The 26,569-nt window shown below is 35.9% G+C and overlaps 1 protein-coding gene across 5 annotated transcripts in view; it reads left to right on the top strand.

Annotated features, from left to right (window-relative positions):
- The window catches only part of LOC134846155 (uncharacterized), a 49,954-nt gene extending 24,808 nt beyond the window's left edge, over positions 1 to 25,146 (top strand). For all 5 annotated transcript variants that reach the window (XM_063863389.1, XM_063863393.1, XM_063863388.1 and 2 more), the window contains 2 exons: positions 24,263 to 24,366; positions 24,854 to 25,146. In XM_063863389.1, coding sequence (XP_063719459.1) covers positions 24,263 to 24,366; positions 24,854 to 25,129 — 380 coding nt within the window. In that variant the 3' untranslated portion in view covers positions 25,130 to 25,146. The remainder of the gene's footprint in view (positions 1 to 24,262; positions 24,367 to 24,853) is intronic.
- Positions 25,147 to 26,569: the final 1,423 nt, after the last annotated feature.

Raw genomic sequence — 26,569 nt, 5'->3', positions numbered from 1 at the left:
TCAATTTTTGCAAAACTATGTGAGCTTGTATTTTGCCAAATTGGCCAATATATACGCACAATATATTTATGCACATATACTGAAAGTAGACAGCAATCAAAGCGTTCCAAATTGAATTGACGAAAACAATTTGCTCGAACAAATGCGTTACAAAACTAAATATGTATCGCTTAGTTTTTTTTGCATACTGTATGGGGGGATAAGAAAAAGATAAATTTTGAACGAAAGAAAAATTTTGCTGTTTTTCTGTTTATTTGATCAATTTCAAACAAAACAAGTTTTTTCACTTTTCATCGACTTCAAATAGCAGTTAGAAAATTCAAAGATTTGCCATGATACGAGTTGTCTCGTTTCATTTAGTTTTAAATCCTCAATTATATAACGGCATCATGTTTTTTTAAATGCGCTAAAAAAAGGTCAAATTAGCAATTCATGATTCAGTTGATGCCTTCGAGCCATCAAAACTCAATTTTTTGCTGACTTTCGAAGAAAAAGACCGAATATTTGAAATGGGGTAGTTTTTTCTCCAATTTAATTTTGTCTTTTTAACCAGCCTTTTTGGCAGAATTTTCTCTATCCCTCATCACAAAAGTTTATCAAGGTATTGATGACCTGAGCTAAAAAATATTAAAATCTGTTACCCTTGATCACTTGTCGGTTTGTAAAATATTCAGCTCCATTTTCGTGCTATTGGTACAAAAACGGCATAAAATTATGTCTCAAAATTTGTTTTAATTTGACTTTAACCAATGTTTTTTGAACTAATATTACACTAAATACATCATTTCGTACTAATAACAGTAATACGCTAATGACATCATTCTTTAAAATTTTATCAATTTATTCAATTGAACCTAAAAAGCAAACAAAAATATCAAACAGTTGATAAAAAATTACACTGCAAAACATTTGAAAACTGAACAAAATGGAAACTTAGAAAATTGAAGAGAGAATTTAGGTAAAGCGTCTTCAAACGTCAGCACACTTAGGTTTTTTAACATGCCATTTTGTAGATTTTTTTTCATATAGACTGAAAACTGTTAGTGTCCTGAGCTTAAATTGTTAAAACCTTTTTTTGTCGGATATCAATTTTTTGTAAAACTATGTGAGCTTGTATTTTGCCAAATTGGCCAATATATACGCACAATATATTTATGCACATATACTGAAAGTAGACAGCAATCAAAGCGTTCCAAATTGAATTGACGAAAACAATTTGCTCGTCTTGTTTTATTTAAACTTTTTTTGAGTGACAGACATTTGGAAATTCAAAAATTCTTCATATTGGTGGAGATCTAAATCAACCCCCTTTTGAGTTGAATTACTTCTTGTTTTAAAAAAATTTTGAGGATTTTTTTCCCGTTTATTTTTCAACAATCAAGATTTTGGAAAAATCCATTTTATTTTGTCCCGCACTTCCGGTTAATTTTTTTGTAAAAGATGATTGACTTAGGTGAAAAAACGCGCAAATGAGTGGTCAAATTCACGAACTGCATTTATCATAAAATTTTTGATAATTGGAGGTCAGCTTCTGATCAAATTACCCTGTCAGCCTCTATCTTATGGCTCGGAATTCTCAACCACAAGACACATGTTTAAGCTGTTGGAATCCGCATCCAACCATTGAGGATTTAACATCATAGCACACATTACTCTTAGCGAGTTTTTGTTTTGTTTTAGTCAAAACTGAGAAAAAAACTGATGCCTGGCACGTAGATCGTCCCAAACGAAATGGTCAGAACAAAACTTGAAATAGATTTTGCATTTCTTGTTAAGAATTCATAACATATCTTTGCATATCTTCACACTGCATAATAAAAAAAACAAGACTGCTGGTAACAAGATTGAGCCCTTTAATATTTAAAAAACATTGTTTACGGAAAAGAGGAATGAAAATTTCAAAGAAAAAAATTTCAAATGCACATCCGGCATCATATCAGAAAAAAAACATTTTTCAGGTAGTTGATATTAAGAATCGTTTTAAGAAGACCGAAATTTTTTAGTGTTTTACATAAAATAGTGACTCAATTCAGTTCAGACCTTTCTCAGACCCGTTCCGCCTCTTCCGCGTGAAGAACAGGAACTCTATATCGATTTCACCGTCACAAACTGGCCGTTTTTGAAAAACTATTCTAGCTCTCTTAATTCTACGAAATTTAGTTGCAATTTCCTAAACGTGGGCCGAAGATACTAATTTCTTTCAAATGATTTAAAAAGTCTCAAAATGGTCACTAAAAGCACATGTCTTCGGTCAACTTCTTCAAAAGCCTGACCAATAATCTATCATTTGCCACTATTCTGAAAATAGCTTTTATCAGCATCATACAAATTTTTGTTTTAATGCTTTGTATTTTTTCAGATTTTTGCGGAAAGTTACAAAATAGCTGCTCGGTGTGAATTTTTGTGCTCAAAGTTCGACTTTGTAATTAGAGAATTTTCAACTAACTACTATAAAGTTCTTATAATTTTGAAATTATGAACTCAAAATTTAAAATAAAAATCATTCAAACTGGGGCAAAATTTGACAACGCAAATTAAAGTGAAAAAAAAACTATTTTGCTTGAGTTTTCACTGATTTTAACTCATTATAAGTGATTTTACTTTAATTTCCTTGTTTTTTCTATATTTGGGGGAAAAATTGCAATCAGTTTAAGATAACTTTTGTTGTCTGACGCTTAGATGGTTTACACCATTGAACAGCTAGGTTTTTAAATTATTTTAGGTGGAAATGGAGATTTAAATTAGGACAACGGAAAAGTAGCAAATTATTATTATTTCAAATCTTGATAAGATATGAAGTTTATGAACCGTAATACGTTGAAACTGCAATAAACACAGTAATGAGATAAACTGAAAATCAAATTGTAAAGTGTTCAAGAACCTCTCCAAAAAAGTCTATTCTGAACGATAATAATCGATTCTGATGGATTATATTGACATAATTTTATGATTATGTTCCGTTTTTTAACTGATTTTTATCGATTATTTCATAATTTTGTAGACACTGACTATGAAAGGACACTATAATCGATTATGATCCGTGGGCGCTTGATGTGGGTAGGCATTTCGTACATACTTTCAAGTAGCCTTTGCTTCATAACTTTTGTGTCCAATGCTGATTTAAACAAGTTATCATTTTTTTTGTTATTTTGCTTTGCTATGCAAATAACTAGTACGGAAAAAGTGTGTAACATGGCTAAATGTTTTGTAACTTTGAATTTTATTGGTTCTTTTTCAATCTGATATTGTAATTGTGTAGGCATGTATTTTATTTTTTGTGGACTGCCGTAAACTTTTTTGTAGTTGTTCCGACCATTAAAAATGGAAAAGACCTTTGTATTCGGGTGTGTTTTAGTTTTGTTTCACTTAAAATTAGGTAACAGAAAAATTATTATTATATTAAAGCCGTTTCAGTTAGTAGATCAGTCAAATTTTGCTTTCAGTCGAAAAAAAATGTTAGCAAAACCTTCGTTCAAAAACCTTTTGAAAGTTTTCTTTGGTTTTCTTACGATTTAGTTCCATTTTTCTTGTCATTTTTCTACAATAATTTTTTTCTGGTCGGAAATTATGGTCGGAACAATTTGTGCTACTTGCACAATAACTGGTTATCATAGTTTTGATTTAGCGTTGCAACTTTTTTTGTGTATCGTATTTCAACAAAACGCCATTTCGTTTCTCAGCCCTTCATTTTTCATTTTGATACTTTGTGTGCGCTCATTCTCTGGAAAAATTGTATTAAACAAATTTAATTATGGGTATTTTTCGGTAAACACACCACACATAACAAGAAATAAGCAACTGTAAACGCTTTGCATAATCAAGATCACAAAATCAACTTATGATTGTTTCGGTTCAATTTATACTGCCAAAAGTCACTCTTTGACCTCTATACAACGACTTTCGTAAGATCATTTGGCGCAAGCTAGCCACCAGAACCGGTCGGTGTGCTTATTTTATATGCACTGTGCTTATTTTATATGCATTTATACCCTTGTTTTATATGCATCTATACTCTACATTTGCATTGCAACATCCTCCCCACCTGGAGAAGGAAGAACCGGAGCGAGCTTAACGGTCAGCCGAGTGACTTCACGGGTTGCGGTCTTAACAAGGGCCGATCGAGCGCAACCGTCCTGTCCGTAGTTTAGCTTGACGATTCGGACGAGAGGGTAGTACCCACGCGGACTATCGGGCTCAATCACCCACACGAGATCGCCTGTTTTAAGAGTGAAGTCAGAATGAGTGTGCCACTTGACACGCTTATCCAGCGAGGGAACACATTCTCGAAGCTAACGAGACCAAATCGCGTTAGCATATGACTGCGCTCGCACGTACCTTTTCTTGTGATTGAAGTGTTCCCCGGGTAAAAGCGAAGGAAAGCTTGTGGCATGTTGTCCCAGCAAAAAGTGGTTTGGGGTAAACGCTTCTAACTCACGTGAATCAGTACTAACGGGGTGATTGGCCTCGAATTCAAAGCCTGCTCAACTAAGCAGAGTGTTGTTCCTAACGCCTCTTCGGTGACTCGCCTACTGCCTAGGATATCGTACAGCACGCGCTTCACGCTTCAGACGAGGCGTTCCCAGGAGCCACCATAATGGGGTGCGCCTGGCGGGTTAAATTTCCAAGTAACACCTTTGTGTGCAAAAATGGTCGAAGCTATGCCATTCCAGCTCTTGATGCAGGCAAGTAATTCTTGAGGCAAGTAAAAAGAAATCCCCATCTTTTTCAGTGCTTCTGCGAACACCGGAACGTAAGGCGGTCCAAAGTAATCCACACCCGTATGATTGAAGGGTGGTTGCTTATATCCGAGACCTTTGACAGGTAAATCGGACATAATTGGCTGGATGGTGCTTGCTTTGCGTTTACGGCATGTTACACATTGATTTTTGATAGACCGAAGTAGTCGACGCAACCCAAGTATTGCATAATTCATATTAAAACGGAGCGCATGTACTCTAGTCCTTGATGAAAATGCTTATGGTGGAGGCTGCGGGCCAACAAGCGAACTAGGGTATGTCGGGCGTCGAGTAAGATTGGGTGCCTATTATCAAACTCGGTATTCACTAAGCGCACGATCCGTCCGGTGGAACGAATGATTTCAGCGGGACCAATAAATGGCGAGTATGTGGCAATTTTACTACTATTCTTGATAGAAATGCCAGCGGTGTGTGTTTTTAACTCAACGGAGAAGGATTCCATCTGAGCAAGATGAATCAGTTTGCTTTCTGCAATATCAAGTTCAATGGGGTTGGTGATTCGTAAGTCCTTACCTCAAAAATGCTTATGTGAAGGCAGCATGCTCAACATAAAAGCAACTACTCGTTTATATCTTGTAAAGGAACTGAACCTTTCCCAATTGAACCCGTGCTCGGGATGTTTGATGGATGTGACATCGGTGACGAAGGAAGATGGTGTCTCCAAGCAATTATCAACATCACAAGAAGGACCTTTCAATCGAATTTTATTGATTACACGTTCGTCGGGTATAAACGGCCAATCCGTAGTCCTGAGAATGCTCGGTTCAGTAACCCAGCTGCTATCCTTGAGGGCTTCCGAAGAAATCCCCCATGTACCGGTATCAGTTGGATTATCGCCGCTCAGAACATGGTGCCACTCATCAATAGTAGTCGATTCGAGGATTTCGCCGACACGATTAGCGACGAATACAGGTAATTTTTCAGTGGAGTTTAGCCACTGCAAAACTGTTGTACTATCTGTCCACATGTAGACATGATTAATAGAGACAGCAAGGGCGGTCAGTATATCATCTTTCAGTCGTGTGGCGAGCAGAGCAGCTTGAAGCTCTAGCTTTGGTCTAGATAGCGCTTTCATGGGCGCAACGCGAGCTTTACCAAAGATGAAGGATATTTGAGTTTTGTGCGAATTCGAGAGTCGCGCACGCAAAAACCCAACCTCAAAGAAAACGTCCTGCGAGCAATCACCGAACATGTGGAGCTCAATTTGATCCACCAGCTCTGTGAAGTAACAACGGGGAATAGTCAATTGCCCTAAGAGGGAGACCGGAGTGCCACTCGAGAAACTTAACTCTTATGTCTTCCGGCAATTCGTCGTCCCAACTTTGACCACTGATTTTCCACATATCTTTAAGCAAAAGACGGGCCCTAACTGTGTATGGAGCTACCAACCCAACAGAGTCAAACACAGAAGAAACGAAACTCAAGACGGTTCGTTGGGTTTTTGCTTTATCGAGAGGACGATCCACGCCTCTGCTAACAACCAATGTGTCCTTCACATGGTCCCACTTATAAGACCTAAGACGTGTGATGCTTGTTCAGTACCGTTACATATTTCCTTGATAGGTGAAGACGAGGCTTCGCAATCCTCGGGGTTCATTGCTGAAGTGATTTTATCAGCATTACTGACAAATTTAGTCAAATTAAATCCTCCCAACTTTAGTAAGGAAACCAAATGGCGACTAAATTTAATTGCATGGGTAACGTTCTCGAATGAATCCAAGTAGTAGTCCATGTAAAATTTTCAATTTACGACTAAATTAACCGGCCTCAGGGTATGTGGACATATTATCAGTTGCTGTTTTTTGCAACGCGAAATTGGCGCACGTAGGTGAATCCCGTGCATCGAAAATATAGCGAGTGTACTGATGAACTACCACATCGGAATTGGTATCGTCCGTCACAAAAAACGGAGCGAAATTTGATTGCGGGCAAGGACTCCTACCATGGAGCAAGACGTTATGTGTGCTATCACACTCTGGTTTTGGGCATTTTTTCGCTCTAGAACATTGCCGGAAACTATGATTGCCATTGAGGCAAGCGAAGCAAAGTTTCTGTTCAGCTACGTATTTTGCTCGCTGAGTAGCATTCTTTTCCTTGAAAACGGCACAGTTCCACAAGGCGTGACTACCCTTACACAAAACCCACGGCGGAAACTTAGACTTATCCTGAGCCTTACTAGTTACCTGGCTATTGGCTGCAAAAATTTTAGTTGTTTTTCGTTTAAATGGCTCCTCGTTTTTTGCCTTAGAGTTGAGTACATGTAATCTTTCATGCCCCTCGGCTTTCGCTTTCAACCAGTTATTAAAGTCTAAGAGTGTTGGTCGCTGCCAATTATGCCTAACAGTATGCATTGACCAAGCTTCCTTGAGGTTAGGTGGAAGTTTACTAGCAGCTTGGTTCAACAGGTTAACACTCAGATGATCGTTGAATGACAATGATTTGAAAACTGCTACGAGGTCAAATATGGCAGAGGAGAAACTAATGACATTTTCCAAATTGTGCATCTTAAGTGGAGGAAAAGTATTCAGCTTATCAAGATGCGCACCAACAATGGCATGTGGTTGCCCAAACTTCCGTTGCAACGTGACCAGTGCATCCTTTTACATAACGCCACTATAACTAAATTCCGCAATTGCGGTTTTTGCTTTGCAATTGCGTTTTTAAGTATGTCAGTTTTGTATCATCGGTGAGAACAGCGGAATCAACGGTGGACTTAAGCTGACCAAACCATTCGGGCCAGCTTAACGGGTTGCCGTCAAAATGGGCTAACTTCCATTCAGGAAGATGATCTTTGCTGCTATGCATAAAAAATTCCGCCAATTCACGAGCAGAGAGAGGTCGATCCGATGAACAACTTTGGTTTGGATAAGCCGAAGGCGGTGCGTAGTCTTCGTTGACTGGCTGATAACCAGTATTAGTATGATTGACAAAATGCGGAACATGTTGTGGATGAACTGGGGGAGTTTTAAAATACACAGTCCTACCACTAGTATACGGAGCGGCGGTGTTACACGATGGGACAACAGTTGTCACATTAGAAAAAATGTTTCCAGCATTACAACACTGAGCAGGCGTGACGATTGGAGTTATAGCTACCAATCGCCATAAGTTTGCATCATTTGTGTAGTAATCGTTAAAATTAGGTGACACAGTTTGCGGAACAAAGGGAAGATTATGTTGCGTCTGGACTGGCGCTGCATGGCAATTAGGTGCCGAAAAGAAAACCGGCGTTGGGTTTACTCCAGAAGATGAGAAGCCACCACCAGCAAATGCAGGTGACAAAGAAACAAAACCAGAACCGGGTTGTGCCGGTAACATTGGGAAAGGTAATGATTCCGGTTGCGCGATGGCAAAACTACCATTAGTTATGTTTGAACTCATGGTCTGTAAAGGAAAAGCAGACGGTGGTGGTAACACGTGTGCACTAGAATGCATATTGTTAAATTGGACTGAAACAGATGAAACAGAAGCTTGCAATGGCAAAAGGGTTGCACTGCCAATTTGAGGCATAGCCCGATATCCATGACTATGGATTCCAGGGTCACTAAATGCAGTGTGCTCATGGTTATGACTAAAACTTGTTGTTGTTGCTTGAGCGAGGTGTGCGGAAGTCGTCGGTTCCGACGAAATTGGTACAGGAGTGAAGGCCAGTAAACCTGGCGCACTAGCAACGTCAGGAGGTGTTTGTGAACTAACAGAGTCTACGCAATCATTAGTCCGATCGGTTGCTACTTTTGAAAAAGGTTGACTTACTTCTGTCGAGTTACTTTCCGCTACCTTCTCGCTAACCTCAGATGAATTGTCCTCAAGTTCAAACGCTTTCAGTTCCATTTCAATTAGTTGCTTTTTATGTCTTTCAGCCAATTGCTCTAGTTCAAGCTGGTTCGTTCGAACTTAAGACGGTTTTCTTGCTCTTTAAGTATTAAAGATACTTGATACTGCCTTTCCAGCTCCTCATGGCGTCGTTTTATCTAAGATAACTCATGCCGTTTCTCACTTGATGACATAGTGTGAACAGTCGAGGTATGACGAGTGGAAGCAGATTTATCAGACTTATGTGACTCACGTTTTCTACTTTCCTTAGACTTATTAGAGACTTTAGATCTGTTTTCAGATACTCGTGCCTCCGATTCTCTTGTTTTGTGCGAGCGGGAGGATGTCTCAGACCTAGTTTGTTGTAAAGATCCCTTGCTCCCTGTAATGCCGAATGCTGGAAATGACAAAGGTTGAAGGCTCATCTTTTAACTCTGAGCTTCATGCATTACTTTATCGTTCAATTCGCTTACTTTCTTAAGCCAAAGGTCTTGCTGAGCAATAATTTTTTCAGGGTTTTCCGTTTTTCCCGCTAACCTAATTAATTGCTCATTGACATCGACAGCTTTTTCCAACGCAAATTTACATTTGTAATCAGGTTTGTCAGTTTTTATGGTGCGACACTTATTCTCAATGTACTCAAGTAATAATGAGTGACCTTTAAGCAGCTCATTTTCTAGATTTAGATGGGTTTCAAAGAACTTGCGTATCTTACTTTGGAATTTTTCGTCCATATTTTTCAGAAGTTGACAATACTCTACGGATGCTCACTTATAGAAAACAATCATTAAAATAAGATACTGTTTTGGTACGTGATTAAATTTGCATTAATAAATCAACATTAGCTTACAAGATGGGGGATCTTGGTGTCTCAAAGCTTCTGCCTGAAGCTTATTTTTATAGCTTTCCGAGCTTTGAGGGGTAAGCGGTTCTGCTTCTTACGTGTCTTAAGGGTGTTAAGATTAGCGCTATAACGCCTTAGAAGCAGGAGAGTCTTTAACTCAAGGGAAGGAGGCTGGTGAAGCTCCTTGTACTTCTCAATTAGTACCTGGTCCTTAGCCTTACGCTTAGATATAAAGTCTTTAACGACGTTCAGAACGAGAATACCTGTTGAACCTAAACTTTCCTCTATATCCTCGGTTCTTTTCCGTCTACAGCATACGAAGACACAAATGTTTGTCCTATACCTTAATAACAAATTGACAAGTTGCTCACTACTCAGCTTGCGGTTATTGTTACTGCGGTGCCTACTTATCGAGTTATTAATGGCGTCGTGCCAAATTACAAAGTCGTTACGTTGAGACAAGTAGTGATGAAGGTAGTACTGTATTGCTCTCTGGGAGTCCCTAGCGTTAAAGTTTAAACTTAACACTGGCTTGGTAGAGCAAGTATCTTTGACGAGCTTTTGAGACGGAGCGGTAAGTTTTCGGAGCGCGTGATCCAAGGAACTAGCTCTTAGAATAAATATCATATACTTAAGGGGACCTATGCGACGGCTTCGTTACGCTTAAGTACCAATGGGGTTGGAAAATTAAGTAGGTCGGCTGAACTCCAACAACACACACGGAGTAAACCTGAGGATGAAAAAATTCAACTTAACTCACTTAATATCACCGTACCTGACCACTTAATTTTACTGTCACGCAACGAAGTCAATAATCGGATGGGCTGAAACGGCCTTGATTTACTTGAAGCGAACTGGTTTTCAGTTTCACCAATGGCCTAATCACAGTACCTGACCACTTAATTTTACTGTCATGCAACGAAGTCAATAAACGGATGGCCTGAAACGGCCTTGATTTACTTGAAGCGAACTGGCTTTCAGTTTCACCAATGGCCTATTTCACCAATCACAGTTTCACTTAATTTGCCCAATATTTTGCTACCAGACCACTTACCATAAGGTTGGTGTCATGTTACAGCACAGTTTCGCAGAATTTTGGGGACGTTTTGAGGACTTTTTGGCAATTTTTTTAAACTTTTTTCGAAAAATTTTTGGGAAAATTTTGGTCAGCAGGTTCGAGTCATAAACCAATCCAAAAAACTAGTCCATACCTCTTGTCTATGTTCCGATTTCACGGAATAATATTCCGTTCACATATATCCAAAAATTTCGGTATCGAGAAAAAATGTCAAGTCAGTTCGTCTATGTACCGACTGTAAGATATTTCAGTTCAACGGAACTGTCCAAAAATTTTTGGGTATTGAGAAAAATTACCGGGTGCTAGCTTGCGGGAAAAATTCTAGCATATAGTACATCGTATATAAAACTATAGCACAAATGGAAAGTTTTAAAAGTTTTTGGAAACTTTTTACAGTTTTTAATCGGAGATTGGCGTCACCGGGAAAAAAATCCAAAAACTTCGGGTGCCGAGAAAAACACAGCTGCACTTGAACCAAAAGTCAACAATCCGGACACCTGAACAGGCCTCTCTTCCGCCAGTCTGTTCTTTCGTCTGTCTGCTTTGTCGTCTGTCGGCTTACAGACAACTTTCGGCTATTTGGACACTCGACCAACTGGACACTCGGCCAACTGGACAATCGGCCATATAGATAATCGGCAATCGGCCAACTAGACACTCGGCTAACTGGTCAATCGGCCAACTAGACACTCGGGCATTCTGTTTCGGTCTTCGGTCCTTTGTGCAAATGCGTAAATAAGTGTCCGATAAGTCGTGAATAATTGTGTCGACCGACTTCGTGAAAAATAGACTTCGGTGTCACTCGTTAATAGAACAATCGGTCCCTTGTGGGGCGCCAAAATGTTCGCTCAATCTCTGAAAAAACTGTATTAAACAAATTTAATTATGGGTATTTTTCGGTAAACACACCACACATAACAAGAAATAAGCAACTGTAAACGGTTTGCATAATCAAGATCACAAAATCAACTTACGATTGTTTCGGTACGATTGTTTCAGTCACTCTTTGACCTTTATACAACGACTTTTTTAAGATCATTTGGCGCAAGCTAGCCACAAAAACCGGTCGGTGTGCTTATTTTATATGTACTGTGCTTATTTTATATACATTTATACTCTTGTTTTATATGCATATATACTCTACATTTGCATTGCAACACTTTGAATGTCTTGCCGCCTGCATGGTTAGATATAGCTATTTTGTAGCTTCTTCAAAGCTTGATTTGGCAGGATTTCTTTTCTAAAGTTAGAGGCTTTAATCATCATCGGTTCCTTGGATTTAGGCTTCTTCTGCTATCCATGTTTCGGATCAGTTTTTTTCACCTGAATATCATATCTCTCTATTTTATTCAACTTACATCTTTTTACCCGGAGGTTCCCTGGTTTGGCAGTCTCAAAGCCACTCCTGGCAAATTGCGACTTCCAGATTCACCCTCCCCTGTGTTATGATAGTTACTACGACCCCATTATCTGGGAGGAACGTGAAGAGGTGAAAAGGGAAATATTCACGAGTAAAAAATTTTCGATTCTGGTAGATCCTTACTTTGTTTATGGACAGATTTAACCGCATGACAATTAACTTCGAGTCTTTTTTTATTGATAGTTCTGAAAAGTTAAATGAATTTGCTTTTTTCTGATGCTTCATTCTTTGGTCAGCTAGTTAGGGATAAAAAGATTACATTTAGTCAGCCCATTCAGATTTTTTAAAAAACTTTAATAGGGCGTTGAAAAAGCTAAAAAAACTAATTTCATATATTTTTTGGTCGATTAAGCCAAATAAACGCGAAACTGTTTTATGAGTTTGTTAACTTGCGTATGCAGTTTTTGGTCATTCTCCCAATTTGCTTGTTTTTATTAAGATGATGTCACTCATCTATTTTCAAAACTAAAACGAAGTGGTGAAAGTTCCTACCAGTAAAGAGTAAAATCTTGGGAAAAGATCAGAAATTCTGTATACTTTCCTTTATTGTTTTTTTGATCTGAAAATTCAAACTGAAATAGGGTTGTTCAGATCTCATAATACATGAAAAACGAAAATTTTTCAAATTAAAACAGATCTAGAAAAACTGAAATAACCCATTCTTGAAGGTTCCACATTTCATTTTTACATTCCATGTTTTATGCACATATTCTATCCATTTGGGGCAATTTTGTGAATTTGCAATGTTTGACTTTTTGCTGGAATAATCAACTATAATTCGAGATTAAAAAATTGATTCTTTTATTTTAGTTTTTTCAAACTATACCTATAGTCCACTTTTTAGAAATATATATTAATAATCATTCATCAATCTATCAAAACTTGTATTTTCATGCACTTCCATGTCTCTCTTTTTATTAGGGAAACATATCGCAGCAACGACTGACGAGATATTTTGTTCAGGAATTGCTAGTGTCTAGTTGAACACGTAAAGCACTGAAACACCTAAGTTGGTCAAAATTGTATTTTTTAAGCCAGAAAACAAAATTTCAGATATGAAGTCATTTTTCTTAAATTATTCAGAACTGATTTTAGAGCAGCCTGGGTCAATATTGCAGTGAAAATCAGTACTGTTGCAGTACTCTTGCAGTAAAAAGCAGTACTGTTACGATACTGCGCCAGCGTCAATTTATCTCTGATCAGAGATAAATCAGCGATAAAAAACAGCACTGTTACAGAGATAAATCAACTATGTAACATCACTGAAATAGCTACAGCAACTGCTCAAGTCTTCTGATTATCGAGGCTTAGTAACTTCTATTTTTTTCTATTTTTTTTAGAAATATTTTCAAACCACTTCTTTTTCGAAAATTTTTTTGTGAATTCACGGTGTTCATTGGGTTAACTTAGAACTACTAATCAGTTGGCAATACAACATTTGTATATTAAACTCTAAAATTAAACTTCTTCCATTTCAATAAAATCCTCCACCATGTAAACCATTAGAGATTCTTGCGCTGATTAAGTTCAATTATAATAAGTCGCAGCAATTAAAATTTCCTGAAACCAGTTTTGTGCAATCTTTTTCCCTGTCTGGTTAATGATTTATCTATTTAGTGTATCAGTTAATTATTATAATGTCTCTAGCTTCATCCAAAAATACTATGCCAAATTTTGGTCCAGAATCCCATCTGTTTTTCTTCCTCTTTGTCATCTTCATTGTCCTCTTCCGGGACTCCTCTGGGCCGAAGAGTGATTCCACAGAAGTCCAGAATCCCGTCCACTTTGGTCAAGGGGGACACCCACCCACTGTACGTGCGACCCTCACAGTAGTCGGCCAGCAGATTTATTATAGCCGCACTGGAGAAAAAAATCATAGTTTCGATTTTTTTTCTAGCTTTTTTTTATTTTGAGTTTTTCGTAACATTTCCAACTTCAAGAACCAAAAATGGAAACTATATAATTTCTTACTTTAGGTACTATTTGTTTAATATTCGGAGCTGTTTAAATTTAAATTTGTGCTAGCTTGAACTGCTAGCCCTTCCATTTTAAAGTTATTTACACAGTTTTTATTTACGTTAAAATTTTTGCATTTTCTCAAGTTTTGAGTGAAAGAAATCAAAATTTTTTTTCTCTATTGCAGTCAATGTATAGAAAATGACTTTGCATGACAAAAAAAACTGGACTAGAAAGTGTTTGGAGATGGATAAATTTGTTGGCTATTTTTTCTTGTTAAAATTTTTTGTGAAATAGCAAACTAATTCTGAAGGAAGCCTTCATGCTGGAGGATTATATAAACTAAACAAGTCACTGATTATAACTCTAAATCTAGATGATTATCTAAATCTACACTGATTATATAAATTAAGGCCTAGTTAAATTAACTTTATAAAAGCTATTTAAATTAAGAGAAATAGGTAAGTTACTGACCTTGAAGGTCAAAGCCAAAAGAACGGCCTAACAGACAGACGGTACCAGTCAAACATAATTAGTTTTTCAATTTTGACAAACTTACTTTGCGCTTGGACAAATGTAGTCCAGTTTGCCCAAAGTGGCCTGTAGAACAGTCTCTTCCACACCTTTGAAGTCAGAGGGACACTTTGGGTTCGAACTAGACACTTGGAATGAGTCCTCCGTCTCAACCTCCGTGTCGTTTTCGTCTGTGACCACGACAACAATTGGGATTCCATGATTGGCAGCCTCAATCGGGGCGTCGTTTGTACCGGATCCCTGAGGAAACGTAGAGAATGATTTATATCTTTTTGCGCTTTTTTAAAACTTTTTTTACAGTTTTCAATTTTGGAAAAGGTACTTGTAAAAAACAATTTGGAAAAAAAACATTAATTTATTGAACAAATATGCAGCAACAGCACCATTATCATTGTGACAATTGAGAAAAAAATATAGTTTTTTTAAATCTCCTAAAAAACCGATTGTTTTATAAACACTATTTGCTTTTTTTGTCAAAATGTTGACAATTTTTGGTCAAATTTATTGTATCTTTATGAAGAGTAAAAGTGTATGATGACTAAATTTCCCATTATAGCCCGCCAGAAAAGTATCGTCCCCATGAAATCATAGTGTGGGGGGGGGGGGGGGGAGGGCTATACATTTTTAATAAGCTGGGGGGGGGGGCTATAATGGAAAATACCCGATGGTGATGAAGGTATCATGCCTGATTTTGGTCCTCGTCTTTTCCAAACATGTTCTCGATCTGTGCACACTTGAGGAATGGCTCCCCCGCTATGTTGTCAGCTCTGTTGCACTCCTCCCCCACACAGACGAGGAATTCGTCCTTCTCCACGGGGGAGATGCCGTACTCGAAGCAGATGTCGTGAGGACTGACGTCACTGCCAGGCGAGATCGCACGGTATCTCTGCAAAAAGTGTACATGTAAATATATCCGGCCCATACTCCATTTCAAGAACAGGAGTTCAAGTTGAAAGGCTTAATTGATCATAGCAGACAGTTCGTTTTCGTCGGTTTGTATTTTAAACTATTTTTCCGAGCTCTCTCGAATAAATAAAAAGGCTCTTTCCATGGGTTTCACGTCACATTTTCTGCACGTCGCGGGAATAAAAATTTGAAAAGATGCACAAATGCTCTCGTTAGTTTTCATTGAAGAACAGGCCAAAAAATCGAAGAAAAATTCAGGTTTTTGAAAAACTTTAAGTGCTCCAAATGAGTGTTGGAAAACGGTACCAAAGCAAGGATGAAAAAGTCAAATTCAAGGGCGCTTTTCTTCTCCCCCACCTGTGAACTTTTACAAATAATTCTTCTGTTCACATTGTCCGATTTTTTAGAAATGGGCAAGCAATATAGGTGGACTAATAAGGCTATGCAAACATATTTGATCTTCATACTTAGCCTTGTAAAACCCCCTCGTTACACCAATAAATAGATGCTTATGTGAGGTGGGGGGGGGGGGGGATGGGGGGGGGCCTCCCTCGACCTCGTGATCTACTGCAGCTATTCTGTCATCAACACCATATGTGTGCATTAATAATTTTTTCGAACTGGAAAAAATTTACTTACCACGGGATGCCCGTTGGTGGCATCCCTCTGGACCACACAGAACCCCTGTCCAGACTTCACTCTGGACTTCTTGACACAGTCACTGTCACCGCCCAGGGTCCCAGGTGGGGCGAGCCAGTCCTCTTCCACACACCAACTGCTCTGGTAACAAGAGTAGACCACATTAGTTACAACTGTTATAACCAGTAATAACCGAAGTATCCAGGGTTCCATTTCTCCCGTTTATCTAAAGTTTGTCTGCGTTTAATAGAATTTTGATATCTTTCTTTTTGAAACTTCCAAAAAATTAATTTTTGTCGGTCGAAATGCTTTAGCCGTTGTTTTCGTAACTTGGTAATGTAAATTTTTCTCGCGGATTTTAGTTTTTACGTTTTTTGTTTTTAACAGGGTATATAAGTTAACACCAAATTAGGGATTTCTACAATGTGTTTGGAATTGTGAAGCAGGTTTTTGAGCACAAAAGACTCCATTGTTTCGCAAGACAATCGAATAGCAGGCAGTCGAACAATGATCTCCATTTTGAGAATCAATCGGTTATGTATCAATTATAAATGTCATGTAGTATTTTTTTTTTACCAGATACATCATAGGAAACAAAACGAGTCGTGTAGTGTCAACCAGATGGTTTGACGTTCCTAAAAAAGATTAAATTGCGTCCATTCAAGTCGATAGAGTGTTTTTAATTCATCAAGTGTTTTTCAATTAATTTACGATTGTCTAGAACCAGCGATATGTCTAGAGTAAAACAGTCAGAAAATTGAAAATGGTATCAGGAAAAAATGGGATTTGGGCAAACAACACAATTATCGGTCGTCTTCGTAATAGGGTTTTGGTTGTATCTAACTAATCTGGTGTTTATTGGTATAATTTTCTTGCACAGGGAATAACATTTTCTTCAAGAATTAAGTGACACGCAATTTTTATCAACCCGGGTGTTTTTTTTAAAAAAAACTTCAGGACTGCAGTTACAGGACTCGTCAATTAGATCTACAAGGCAAGAATTAAAAGCCCCAAGTTGGGGCTTCTAATTGTTGCCTTGTAGATCTTATTGACGAGTCCTGTAACTGAAATCCTGAAAAAGAAATTTTTAAAATACCCGGGTTGATAAAAAATTGTGTGTCACTTAATTCTCATACGCTTTCTCCTACATTCGAAACAATGAATAAGATATTGCATGAATACTCGGTGAGTAGTAATTTTTTTCATTTTATGAAGCTGTTCGACTAGCATTGTCTTATAAACCATCGATTCGCAGACTTTTTGGTTTTCACATTCTATGAATTTTTTTGGTTTTGTTTTCAAATACAGGGACCCTGAATATAAGAAAACCATAAATCTTAACTCTCATAGGTAAATATTTAGGCGGATAGGCTTGATTTTACAACTAGTTCTGAAGCATTAAAACGAGAAAATCACTCAACCTTTTTCTCGCAACTATGAAAAAAACTCTAGTGAAAAAAAGCAACAACTTTGTTGCAGTTATCTTCGCCGATTGTGAATATTACGTGGTTTTACCAATCCGTAGTGTCTCGTACGTTTAAAAAATAGCTTCTCATTGAGCGCTATAAATAAAACGAGAATAAATGAAATTTTTAGCACTATTCATTACATGAATTGTTAATCGCAAAAACTTTCGAAAAGAGAGATGGAAATTTTGGCAGAATTGATTCATTAGTTGAGCATCTATTCATAAATTCACTTGACTTTCAGATCAAACAAAAAAATTTCAGCAATAGAATATGAGTTTACAGTTTTTTTTGAGAACTCCTTCAAATCTCCAATTCAATTATCGAAGGAAGAAAACCAGTTGATCAGCAAGTAAAAGTTATCGCTCAAATAAAATTTTGAAAACAACGAGAAAAACGGAAATTTTTTGTTGAGTATTTTTTAAAAGTCGATGTTGACTAATTTTAAGTTCCACTTGGATAGCAAGAGTTTTTTGAGCAAGAATTTTGTAAACATTTTAGTCTAAATGCTCTAACTTAATTAGAGGAGGTTTTTGGAAAATAAAAAACTAAACACCACCTTTTGGCATTTTTAGACTTTTTCTGTTAATTTTTTAAAATCTTAGCTTAACAGCTTTAGTACATATCAAAATTGGTGTCGTGCGATTGTTTCTTGAGAAAAATGAAAACAAAAACAAGCATAACCGGCTATTTTGCAAATAGCAAAAAATATTTTGACCATAGTCGTAACAAAAATAAAACATTTTTTTAAAATTAGTGATATTTTTTTTCTGTGCAATTTGATGAAAAAAAATCTGAAAGACTAATAAAAATTAAGCATATTCGACAATCATAGTCGAATACACCATTTAGAAAAAACATTCGTATAAAAAATGCTTCAAAAACGAAAAAAAAATTGTAATGAAAATTTATAAAAATCACAAAAGCTTTCTATCTATTTTTTAGAAAAACTTTTTTGACTTTTTGAAATTATGATGCGCAAAATGGCGCTAAAATCCCTAAAAATTAACTTTGCTGAAATAAAACTAAGTTTTCACGGCTTTAATTAAGCCTAAATAATTCATTGAATGCCTGCACGCTGACCTTATTAGCTGGAAGTTAGACCAAAACTGTACAATTTCAAACAAGTTTTACTCGACACTGAGAAAAGATTTTTTCCAATTTTCTATTGTCGTTCGACTAAAAAGGTTTTAATATGATATACATCTTGAACCATTCCGTTGATTGTTTGTGGTACCTGATTTTGCGTGGAAAACAAAAAAATAACTAAAATACACCCGAACTCAAAATTTCTCAATTCCTTTGCATTTTTCAAATGATTAGAACAATGACTCCTTTTAGGCCATTGTTCATGTCCACTCATAGAACAACAATTCTGGTATACTAATTGAATGGCTGTTTCTATCGAATTACAAGGAAACTATTTATTTGCAGTGACTTGATGGGCTCCTCAATTCTTATGCTTGCTTTTCTGCTAATGATGTCTGTTTATTTCACTGTTGATCGTTTGATAAACTTTTGAAAGTAACCATAGCGAAAAATTTTTCTCTGATATTTAAAAAAAGTGAATGAAGATAATTTGTTCCACAAATTCACGACAACTTTAATAGTAGAAGAGAATTGCACCATCTTAGCGAAAGTATCTTGAGTAATGGATTTCTTAGGGTGGTTATCTGTGACAGTTTTCTTGAACTTAGCATTCAATTTTTTTTGCGCTTTTTGAAATTTTTCTCTGCGCATCTGACATATAATTATTTTCAATCGTAGTTCAATCGTAAATTTTATTTCATAGTATAAATAAGTACAACAAGACAGTGCAGAAGATATGTTGCCAGAACAGCAGTCCAGACACGCCATGTAACCTCCGCAACACACTGCCCAGAAAAGCGTCCACAGTTCCAAACTTAACAACCAGTAGATTGTATCAAAAGTCTGCATTCAGTTTAGCTGTAGCTTTTAGTTTACAAAGATTGTTTGTTTTAAGATAATATGATTTGCAAATGCGTATTCCCGAAAATTATAATTTAAGAATTTAATTTTTATATTTTAACTCTTTTTTTTTGCTCTTTTTGATTGAGTTTGGTTAAAATAATGTCAAAATGTTTCTGACTCGAGGCAACATCTTCTTTTTGAACTGCTTGATCAAGTGTACGGCATGTTTTGATTTTCATCGATTCTGTTTGACTCATGTCAGATATTTTGATCGCTCTGGAATTATGTGTATTTTACAGCTGCAACCTTTTGCTTTAGTTTAAAATAATATTTTTATACTATAATACTATTTTCATACTAATGTAATGTATTTTCATAATAATATCATTTTCATAATAATATTATTATATTATTTTCATGACTATGCTTAATGTGGCTTTTCTTTTTCGAGATCAGAAGCATTTTTTTTCAATAGTTTCCGAACAAAAAGAACGGAAATCTGATTATAAGTTTTTCAAACTACACTGCAAATTAGCAAAATATCTTCTTCACAGATTTCATTTCGAATCTTGATAGAAAAAAAAGAGTTCGTTTTGTAGTTAATAGGCTCTAAAGAGAACAATTTTTTTTTCAGTTTGCTTTGAGTTACTATAAATTCAAAAATTTGAATTAATTCTATGGCCAATGTGACCCGAAACCGCAATAGTTGCATTTATACGTGACCCTTTGAACCGAATATATGGGTTGACTCTAGCCCCAAGGCATAACCCAATGAAACAGCCTCTCAATAAAAGACTCGCCCTCTAAAGATACACTTGACCCCTCATTTTCATCATTTGACTCTTCGTCTTCAACTTCAGTTGTGTTACTTGGCTCCTCTGCTCTCAAATAAGTAACATTGTCAAAATGATCATCCAATTCATCTGATTCATCTAATTGGTCCAATTCATTGTCATCGTCTTCTTTGCTTTCCGTTTGATTCCATGTGTTGTCGAGATTGAAGGGATCTTCGATGTGCAAATTGCACAATTTGAGCAAATCCTTGACTAATGCTGCGAATTAAATTCGTTCTGCATAGTTCGAATCTAGACAGTTTTCAGCCATAATGCGGTGTACTTCTTGTCTAAAAAGCATAATTTAAAGAAGTTTTCTTTGCTTTTACTGTTTTTGGCGTGGTATAATTTAGCCACTGAGTTTTGTAGAATTTTCTATTTCTTCAAGAGACACAGCGTTGTTATTAAAGCAGTGCCCATACGTTTTAAAACATCTAGTCCGTTCAGAACGGTCATATCTGTGATTAATACCAACAGTAAAGACATCAGAATAATTTTTCATTCGAGTACTGCTAATCTTTGGAATCTTTCAGTTGTTGCACATCTTCATATTTATGTTATCATCAAGTTACGCTCAATTTTAGAGCATTCAGCTCAAAACAAACCGTAATTTTTAACCCTAATTGAGTCTTCAAAAATTCCAGTATGTTAAAATAATAAAACAAGTGAATTCGATGAGAAATTAAGCTTAAGACCACCATCGAGTTTTGAAATACGGCCACTGAATCTCAAAGACCATTAGATTTTGAGTGAAAACTGGCAACTGGTACTAACTATTAACTGACCTCCAGTGGTATAAACCACGCGATTGAACAAAGCACGTCACAGCATTCCCTCTTACCAGGAAAAAATTTAACGCAGTGCACTACCCGGACTGACAAAAATGGATTTCGATCGATTTTAGTATGAAAAAAGTATGCAAACTAAATTGAAATCGATTTAAGTTGTAAAAAAGTAAGTTAATCAAAAAGAAAAAATCAGATCAATTTGGATCGATTTTAAATCAATTTAAATCGATTTAATTTCAACGCTTAAGAAATCGATTCCAGTGGATTTTAAATCGTTTCGAAAGGATCTTAAATCTGACCTAAAAAGAAATAAATCCAAATCGATTTTAAATCGATTTTTTTTCACTACTTTTTTTTCTTCAAATTTTTGAATGACAGAAACAAAATGAAAACTTTTGTTACTTTTCGTTACAGATACCAAAATTGACTAAAATCCTTGTAAAACAAGATCAACCGTCCCCCATGCCCCCCACCAATTCTTATCCCGCGAACCCCCCCCCCCCCCCCCCCCAATTCTTATCCTCCATCAGTTATACCAGATATAATTTTGTCGTCGGCAAGGGGTCGAAATACCTTAACATTTTTACGTGAAGTTTAAATTTGGCCTTAAAGGCTAAAGTACTTAGATGACCATACTGACCATACTAACCAAAATTCGATATGAGTTGGCCGTCTCAACCCATTTTATGCATGCTTCAAACGCCTCGACCGAAACTAGTCGAAACTGGGCTCGGTTTTCTCGTACAAATAAAAATATGATCGAACATGCTTGACCCAAGCATGCAACGTAGCAACCGAAACCTGGTATGTTTATTTTTTCTCGATTTTGCTTTGCCCAAGCGAGATATTATTCTACCAAAAAAGTCTGTGATGCGAACTTGAGCTAGTATAAGGTTACGGAAGCTTGAATTACAATTTATCGTCAGAAAAAAATATTGGAGTCATTTGTAAATTTTGAATCCTCTTTTTATCCATTTTATTGAGACTCTGTTGTTCAATTTGCGTCATAAGCGTAACAACAATTTTTATAATAGTAAATATGTTTGTTTTGCCGCGGAAAACGGTGCTCAAGGTATGTTTCTACTGTGATCGAGGTATGTTTCGAGCTTTTTGGATCGAACTTTGATAATTTTTGACGTACCCGCACAGGGAATAATTTTTTCTTCAAGAATTAAGTGACACGCAATTTTTATCAACCCGGGTGTTTTTTTTTAAAAAAAATTCAGGACTGCAGTTACAGGACTCGTCAATTAGATCTACAAGGCAAGAATTAAAAGCCCCAAGTTGGGGCTTCTAATTGTTGCCTTGTAGATCTTATTGACGAGTCCTGTAACTGAAATCCTGAAAAAGAAATTTTTAAAATACCCGGGTTGATAAAAAATTGTGTGTCACTTAATTCTCATACGCTTTCTCCTACATTCGAAACAATGAATAAGATATTGTATGAATTCACTTGACTTTCAGATCAAACAAAAAAATTTTAGCAATAGAATATGAGTTTACATTTTTTTTCGAGAACTCCTTCAAATCTCCAATTCAATTATCGAAGAAAGAAAACCAGTTGATCAGCAAGTAAAAGTTATCGCTCCAATAAAATTTTGAAAACAACGAGAAAAACGGAAATTTTTTGTTGAATGTTTTTTAAAAGTCGATGTTGAATAATTTTAAGTTCCACTTGGATAGCAAGAGTTTTTTGAGAAAGAATTTTGTAAATGTTTTAGTCTAAAAGCTCTAACTTAATTAAAGGAGGTTTTTGGAAAATAAAAAACTAAACACCACCTTTTTGGCATTTTTAGACTTTTTCTGTTAATTTTTTAAAATCTTAGTTTAACAGCTTTAGTACATATCAAAATCGGCGCCGTGCGATTGTTTTTTTGAGAAAAATGAAAACAAAAACAAGCATAACCGGCTATTTTGCAAATAGCAAAAAATATTTTGACCATAGTCGTAACAAAATAAAAACATTTTTTTAAAAATAGTGATGTTTTTCTGTGCGATTTGATGAAAAAGATCTGAACGAATAAAAAAAATCAGACATATTCGACAATCATAGTCGAATACACCATTTAGAAAAAACATTATAAAAAATGCTTAAAAAACGAATAAAAAATTGTAATGAAAATTTATAAAAATCACAAAAGCTTCCTATCTATTTTTTAGAAAAAGTTTTTTGATTTTTTGAAATTATGATGTGCAAAATGGCGCTAAAATTACTAGAAATTAACTTTGCTGAATCAAAACTAAGTTTTCACGGCTTTAATTAAGCCAAAATAATTCATTGAATGCCTGCACGCTGACCTTATTAGCTGGAAGTGAGACCAAAACTCTACAATTTCAAACAAGTTTTACTCGACACTGAGAAAAGAATTTTTCCAATTTTCTATTGTCGTTCGACTAAAAGGATTTTAATATTATATACAACTCGACCCATTCCGTTGATTGTTTGTGGTACCTGATTTTGCGTGGAAAACAAAAAAATAACTAAAATACACCCGAACTCAAAATTTCTCAATTCCTTTGCATTTTTCAAATGATTAGAACAATGACTCCTTTTAGGCCATTGTTCATGTCCACTCATAGAACAACAATTCTGGTATACTAATTGAATGGCTGTTTCTATCGAATTACAAGGAAACTATTTATTTGCAGTGACTTGATGGGCTCCTCAATTCTTATGCTTGCTTTTCTGCTAATGATGTCTGTTTATTTCACTGTTGATCGTTTGATAAACTTTGAAAGTAACCATTGCGAAAAATTTTTCTCTGATATTTAAAAAAAGTGAATTAAGATAATTTGTTCCACAAATTCACGACAACTTTAATAGTAGAAGAGAATTGCACCATCTTAGCGAAAGTATCTTGAGTAATGGATTTCTTAGGGTGGTTACCTGTGACAGTTTTTTTTATCTTAGCATTCAATTTTTTTGCGCTTTTTGGAATTTTTCTCTGCGCATCTGACAGATAATTATTTTCAATCGTAGCTCAATCGTAAATTTTATTTCATAATTTTATCAAAAACTCAACGCATAACACGGTCAATTTTCATAAGTACAAACTTGCTTTCAAAATGCACCTCGTAGCAATACGCATAATGCGAAACGAAGTATACCACCCAAATATTAAGTTTTACCGGGCAGATTTTTAAAGTAGAGAGAAAATTTGTTACATTTCACTTTGTTCGAAGAAAAGGCTAATATATGAAGGTTTATGCAGTTTTGCTTTTGTAATTTATACTAATAGTTTCTGACTAACTGAAACCTCCCACTAGACTTTGTGCATAAAACTTACCTTTTTCAGACTTCACTTGCAAACTGTGTTCTATGAGGACAACCAACCCCTGTTTCATGAACGACGAACTGTCTCTAGACGCCAGATGCACTGGCAAAGAGAAATTTTGTCTGGTGAGTAGCCAAAACTACTCTCATGTAGTAAAAACAAACTTTTTTAAAAAATTTATAATAAATGCAGTTGACCAAAACGCCGTTCATACTTTGCCACAATTTGATTTTTGATTTCCATAATTTTGACTATTTCGAATGTAATTCGAATAAAAAAGTAGTCGCTTGAATAGTTTAGATCATTGATTTTTTGCTAATGGTTTTGATTTTTTCACTGATTCCACTTTTACTGCCTCAAGCACTGATTCAATTAATCAAAACCTATAGTTTAATAGATATAAATTATTTGAATATAGCGTACGCAATTATTATATTATGACCTATGCCAATGAAATTATCACTCATGCCGTTTTTTTGGACTTGCCATAATTATAACCTCTGCGTTTTTCTCTTGCTTCGAATGATGTAAGCAAATTGAAACGTTTGACTTTCTAGAATCAAATGGGAGTTTACTTTTCTTGAAAAAACACAGTTTTATTCTTATTTTCAGACTCTGGTGAGCGAAGACGCCAGTGGATCCTATGTACTGTTCAAAGGCTGCGACAGACTCAATAACTGTTCCAACCCAGGAGTCACGTGGTACAACAAGACAGTGCAGAAGATATGTTGCCAGAACAGCAGTCCAGACACGCCATGTAACCTCCGCAACACACTGCCCAGAAAAGCGTCCACAGTTCCAAACTTAACAACCAGTAGATTGTATCAAAAGTCTGCATTCAGTTTAGCTGTAGCTTTTAGTTTACAAAGATTGTTTGTTTTAAGATAATATGATTTGCAAATGCGTATTCCCGAAAATTATAATTTAAGAATTTAATTTTTATATTTTAACTCTTTTTTTTTGCTCTTTTTGATTGAGTTTGGTTAAAATAATGTCAAAATGTTTCTGGCTCGAGGCAACATCTTCTTTTTGAACTGAATGATCAAGTGTACGGCATGTTTTGAACTTCATCGATTCTGTTTGACTCAAGTCAGATATTTTGATCGCTCTGGACTTATGTGTATTTTACAGCTGCAACCTTTTGCTTTAATTTAAAATAATATCCACTATGCATCAGTTTCGATTGAAAATAGCGATTCAAGTTTCATGTGATACCAAGATCAAGACTCTCAGTATACCGTTTGTGGCCTGAATTATATGAACTTTTTTCATGACCATGCTTAATGTGGCTTTACTTTTTCGAGATCAGAAGCATTTTTTTTCAACAGTTTCCGATCAAAAAAGAAACGAATCTGATTATAAGTTTTTCAAACTACACTTCAAATTAGCAAAATATCTTCTTCATAGAACTCATTTCAAATCTTGATAGAAAAAAAAGAGTTCGTTTTGTAGTTAATAGGCTCTAAAGAGAACAATTTTTTTTTCAGTTTGCTTTGAGTTACTATAAATTCAAAATTTTGAATTAATTCCATGGCAAATGTGACCCGAAACCGCAATAGTTGCATTTATACGTGACCCTTTGAACCGAATATATGGGTTGACTCTAGCCCCAAGACATAACCCAATGAAACAGCCTCTCAATAAAAGACTCGCCCTCTTCTGATACGCTTGACCCCTCATTTTCATCATTTGACTCTTCGTCTTGAACTTCAGTTGTGTTACTTGGCTCCTCTGTGCTCAAATGAGTCACATTGTCAAAAAGATCATCCAATTCATCTGATTCATCTAATTCGTCCAATTCATTGTCATCGTCTTCTTTGCTTTCCGTTTGATTCCATGTGTTGTCGAGATTGAAGGGATCTTGGATGTGCAAATTGCACAAACTGAGCAAATCCTTGACTAATGCTGCGTCTGAAATTCGGTCTGCATAGTTCGAATCTAGACAGTTTTCAGCCATAATGCGGTGTATTTCTTGTCTAAAAAAGCATAATTTAAAGAAGTTTTCTTTGCTTTTACTATTTTTGGCGTGGTATAATTTAGCCACTGAGTTTTGTAGAATTTTCTATTTCTTCAATAGACACAGCGTTGTTATTAAAGCAGTGCCTATACGTTTTAAACCATCTAGTCCGTTCAGAAACGGTCATATCTGTGATTAATACCAACAGTAAAGACATCAGATTATTTTTTCATTCGAGTTCTCCTAATCTTTGGAATCTTTCAGTTGTTGCACATCTTCATATTTATGTTATCATCAAGTTACGCTCAATTTTTCAGCTCAAAACATACCGTAATTTTTCAACCCTAATTGAGTCTTCAAAAAACCCATAA

The sequence above is a fragment of the Symsagittifera roscoffensis genome, chromosome 5 (genome assembly GCF_963678635.1).
Source record: "Symsagittifera roscoffensis chromosome 5, txSymRosc1.1, whole genome shotgun sequence".
Lineage (NCBI taxonomy): Eukaryota > Metazoa > Xenacoelomorpha > Acoela > Convolutidae > Symsagittifera > Symsagittifera roscoffensis.
The sequence above is the reverse complement of the archived record's forward strand: the minus strand, read 5'-3'. Positions and strand labels throughout refer to the sequence as shown.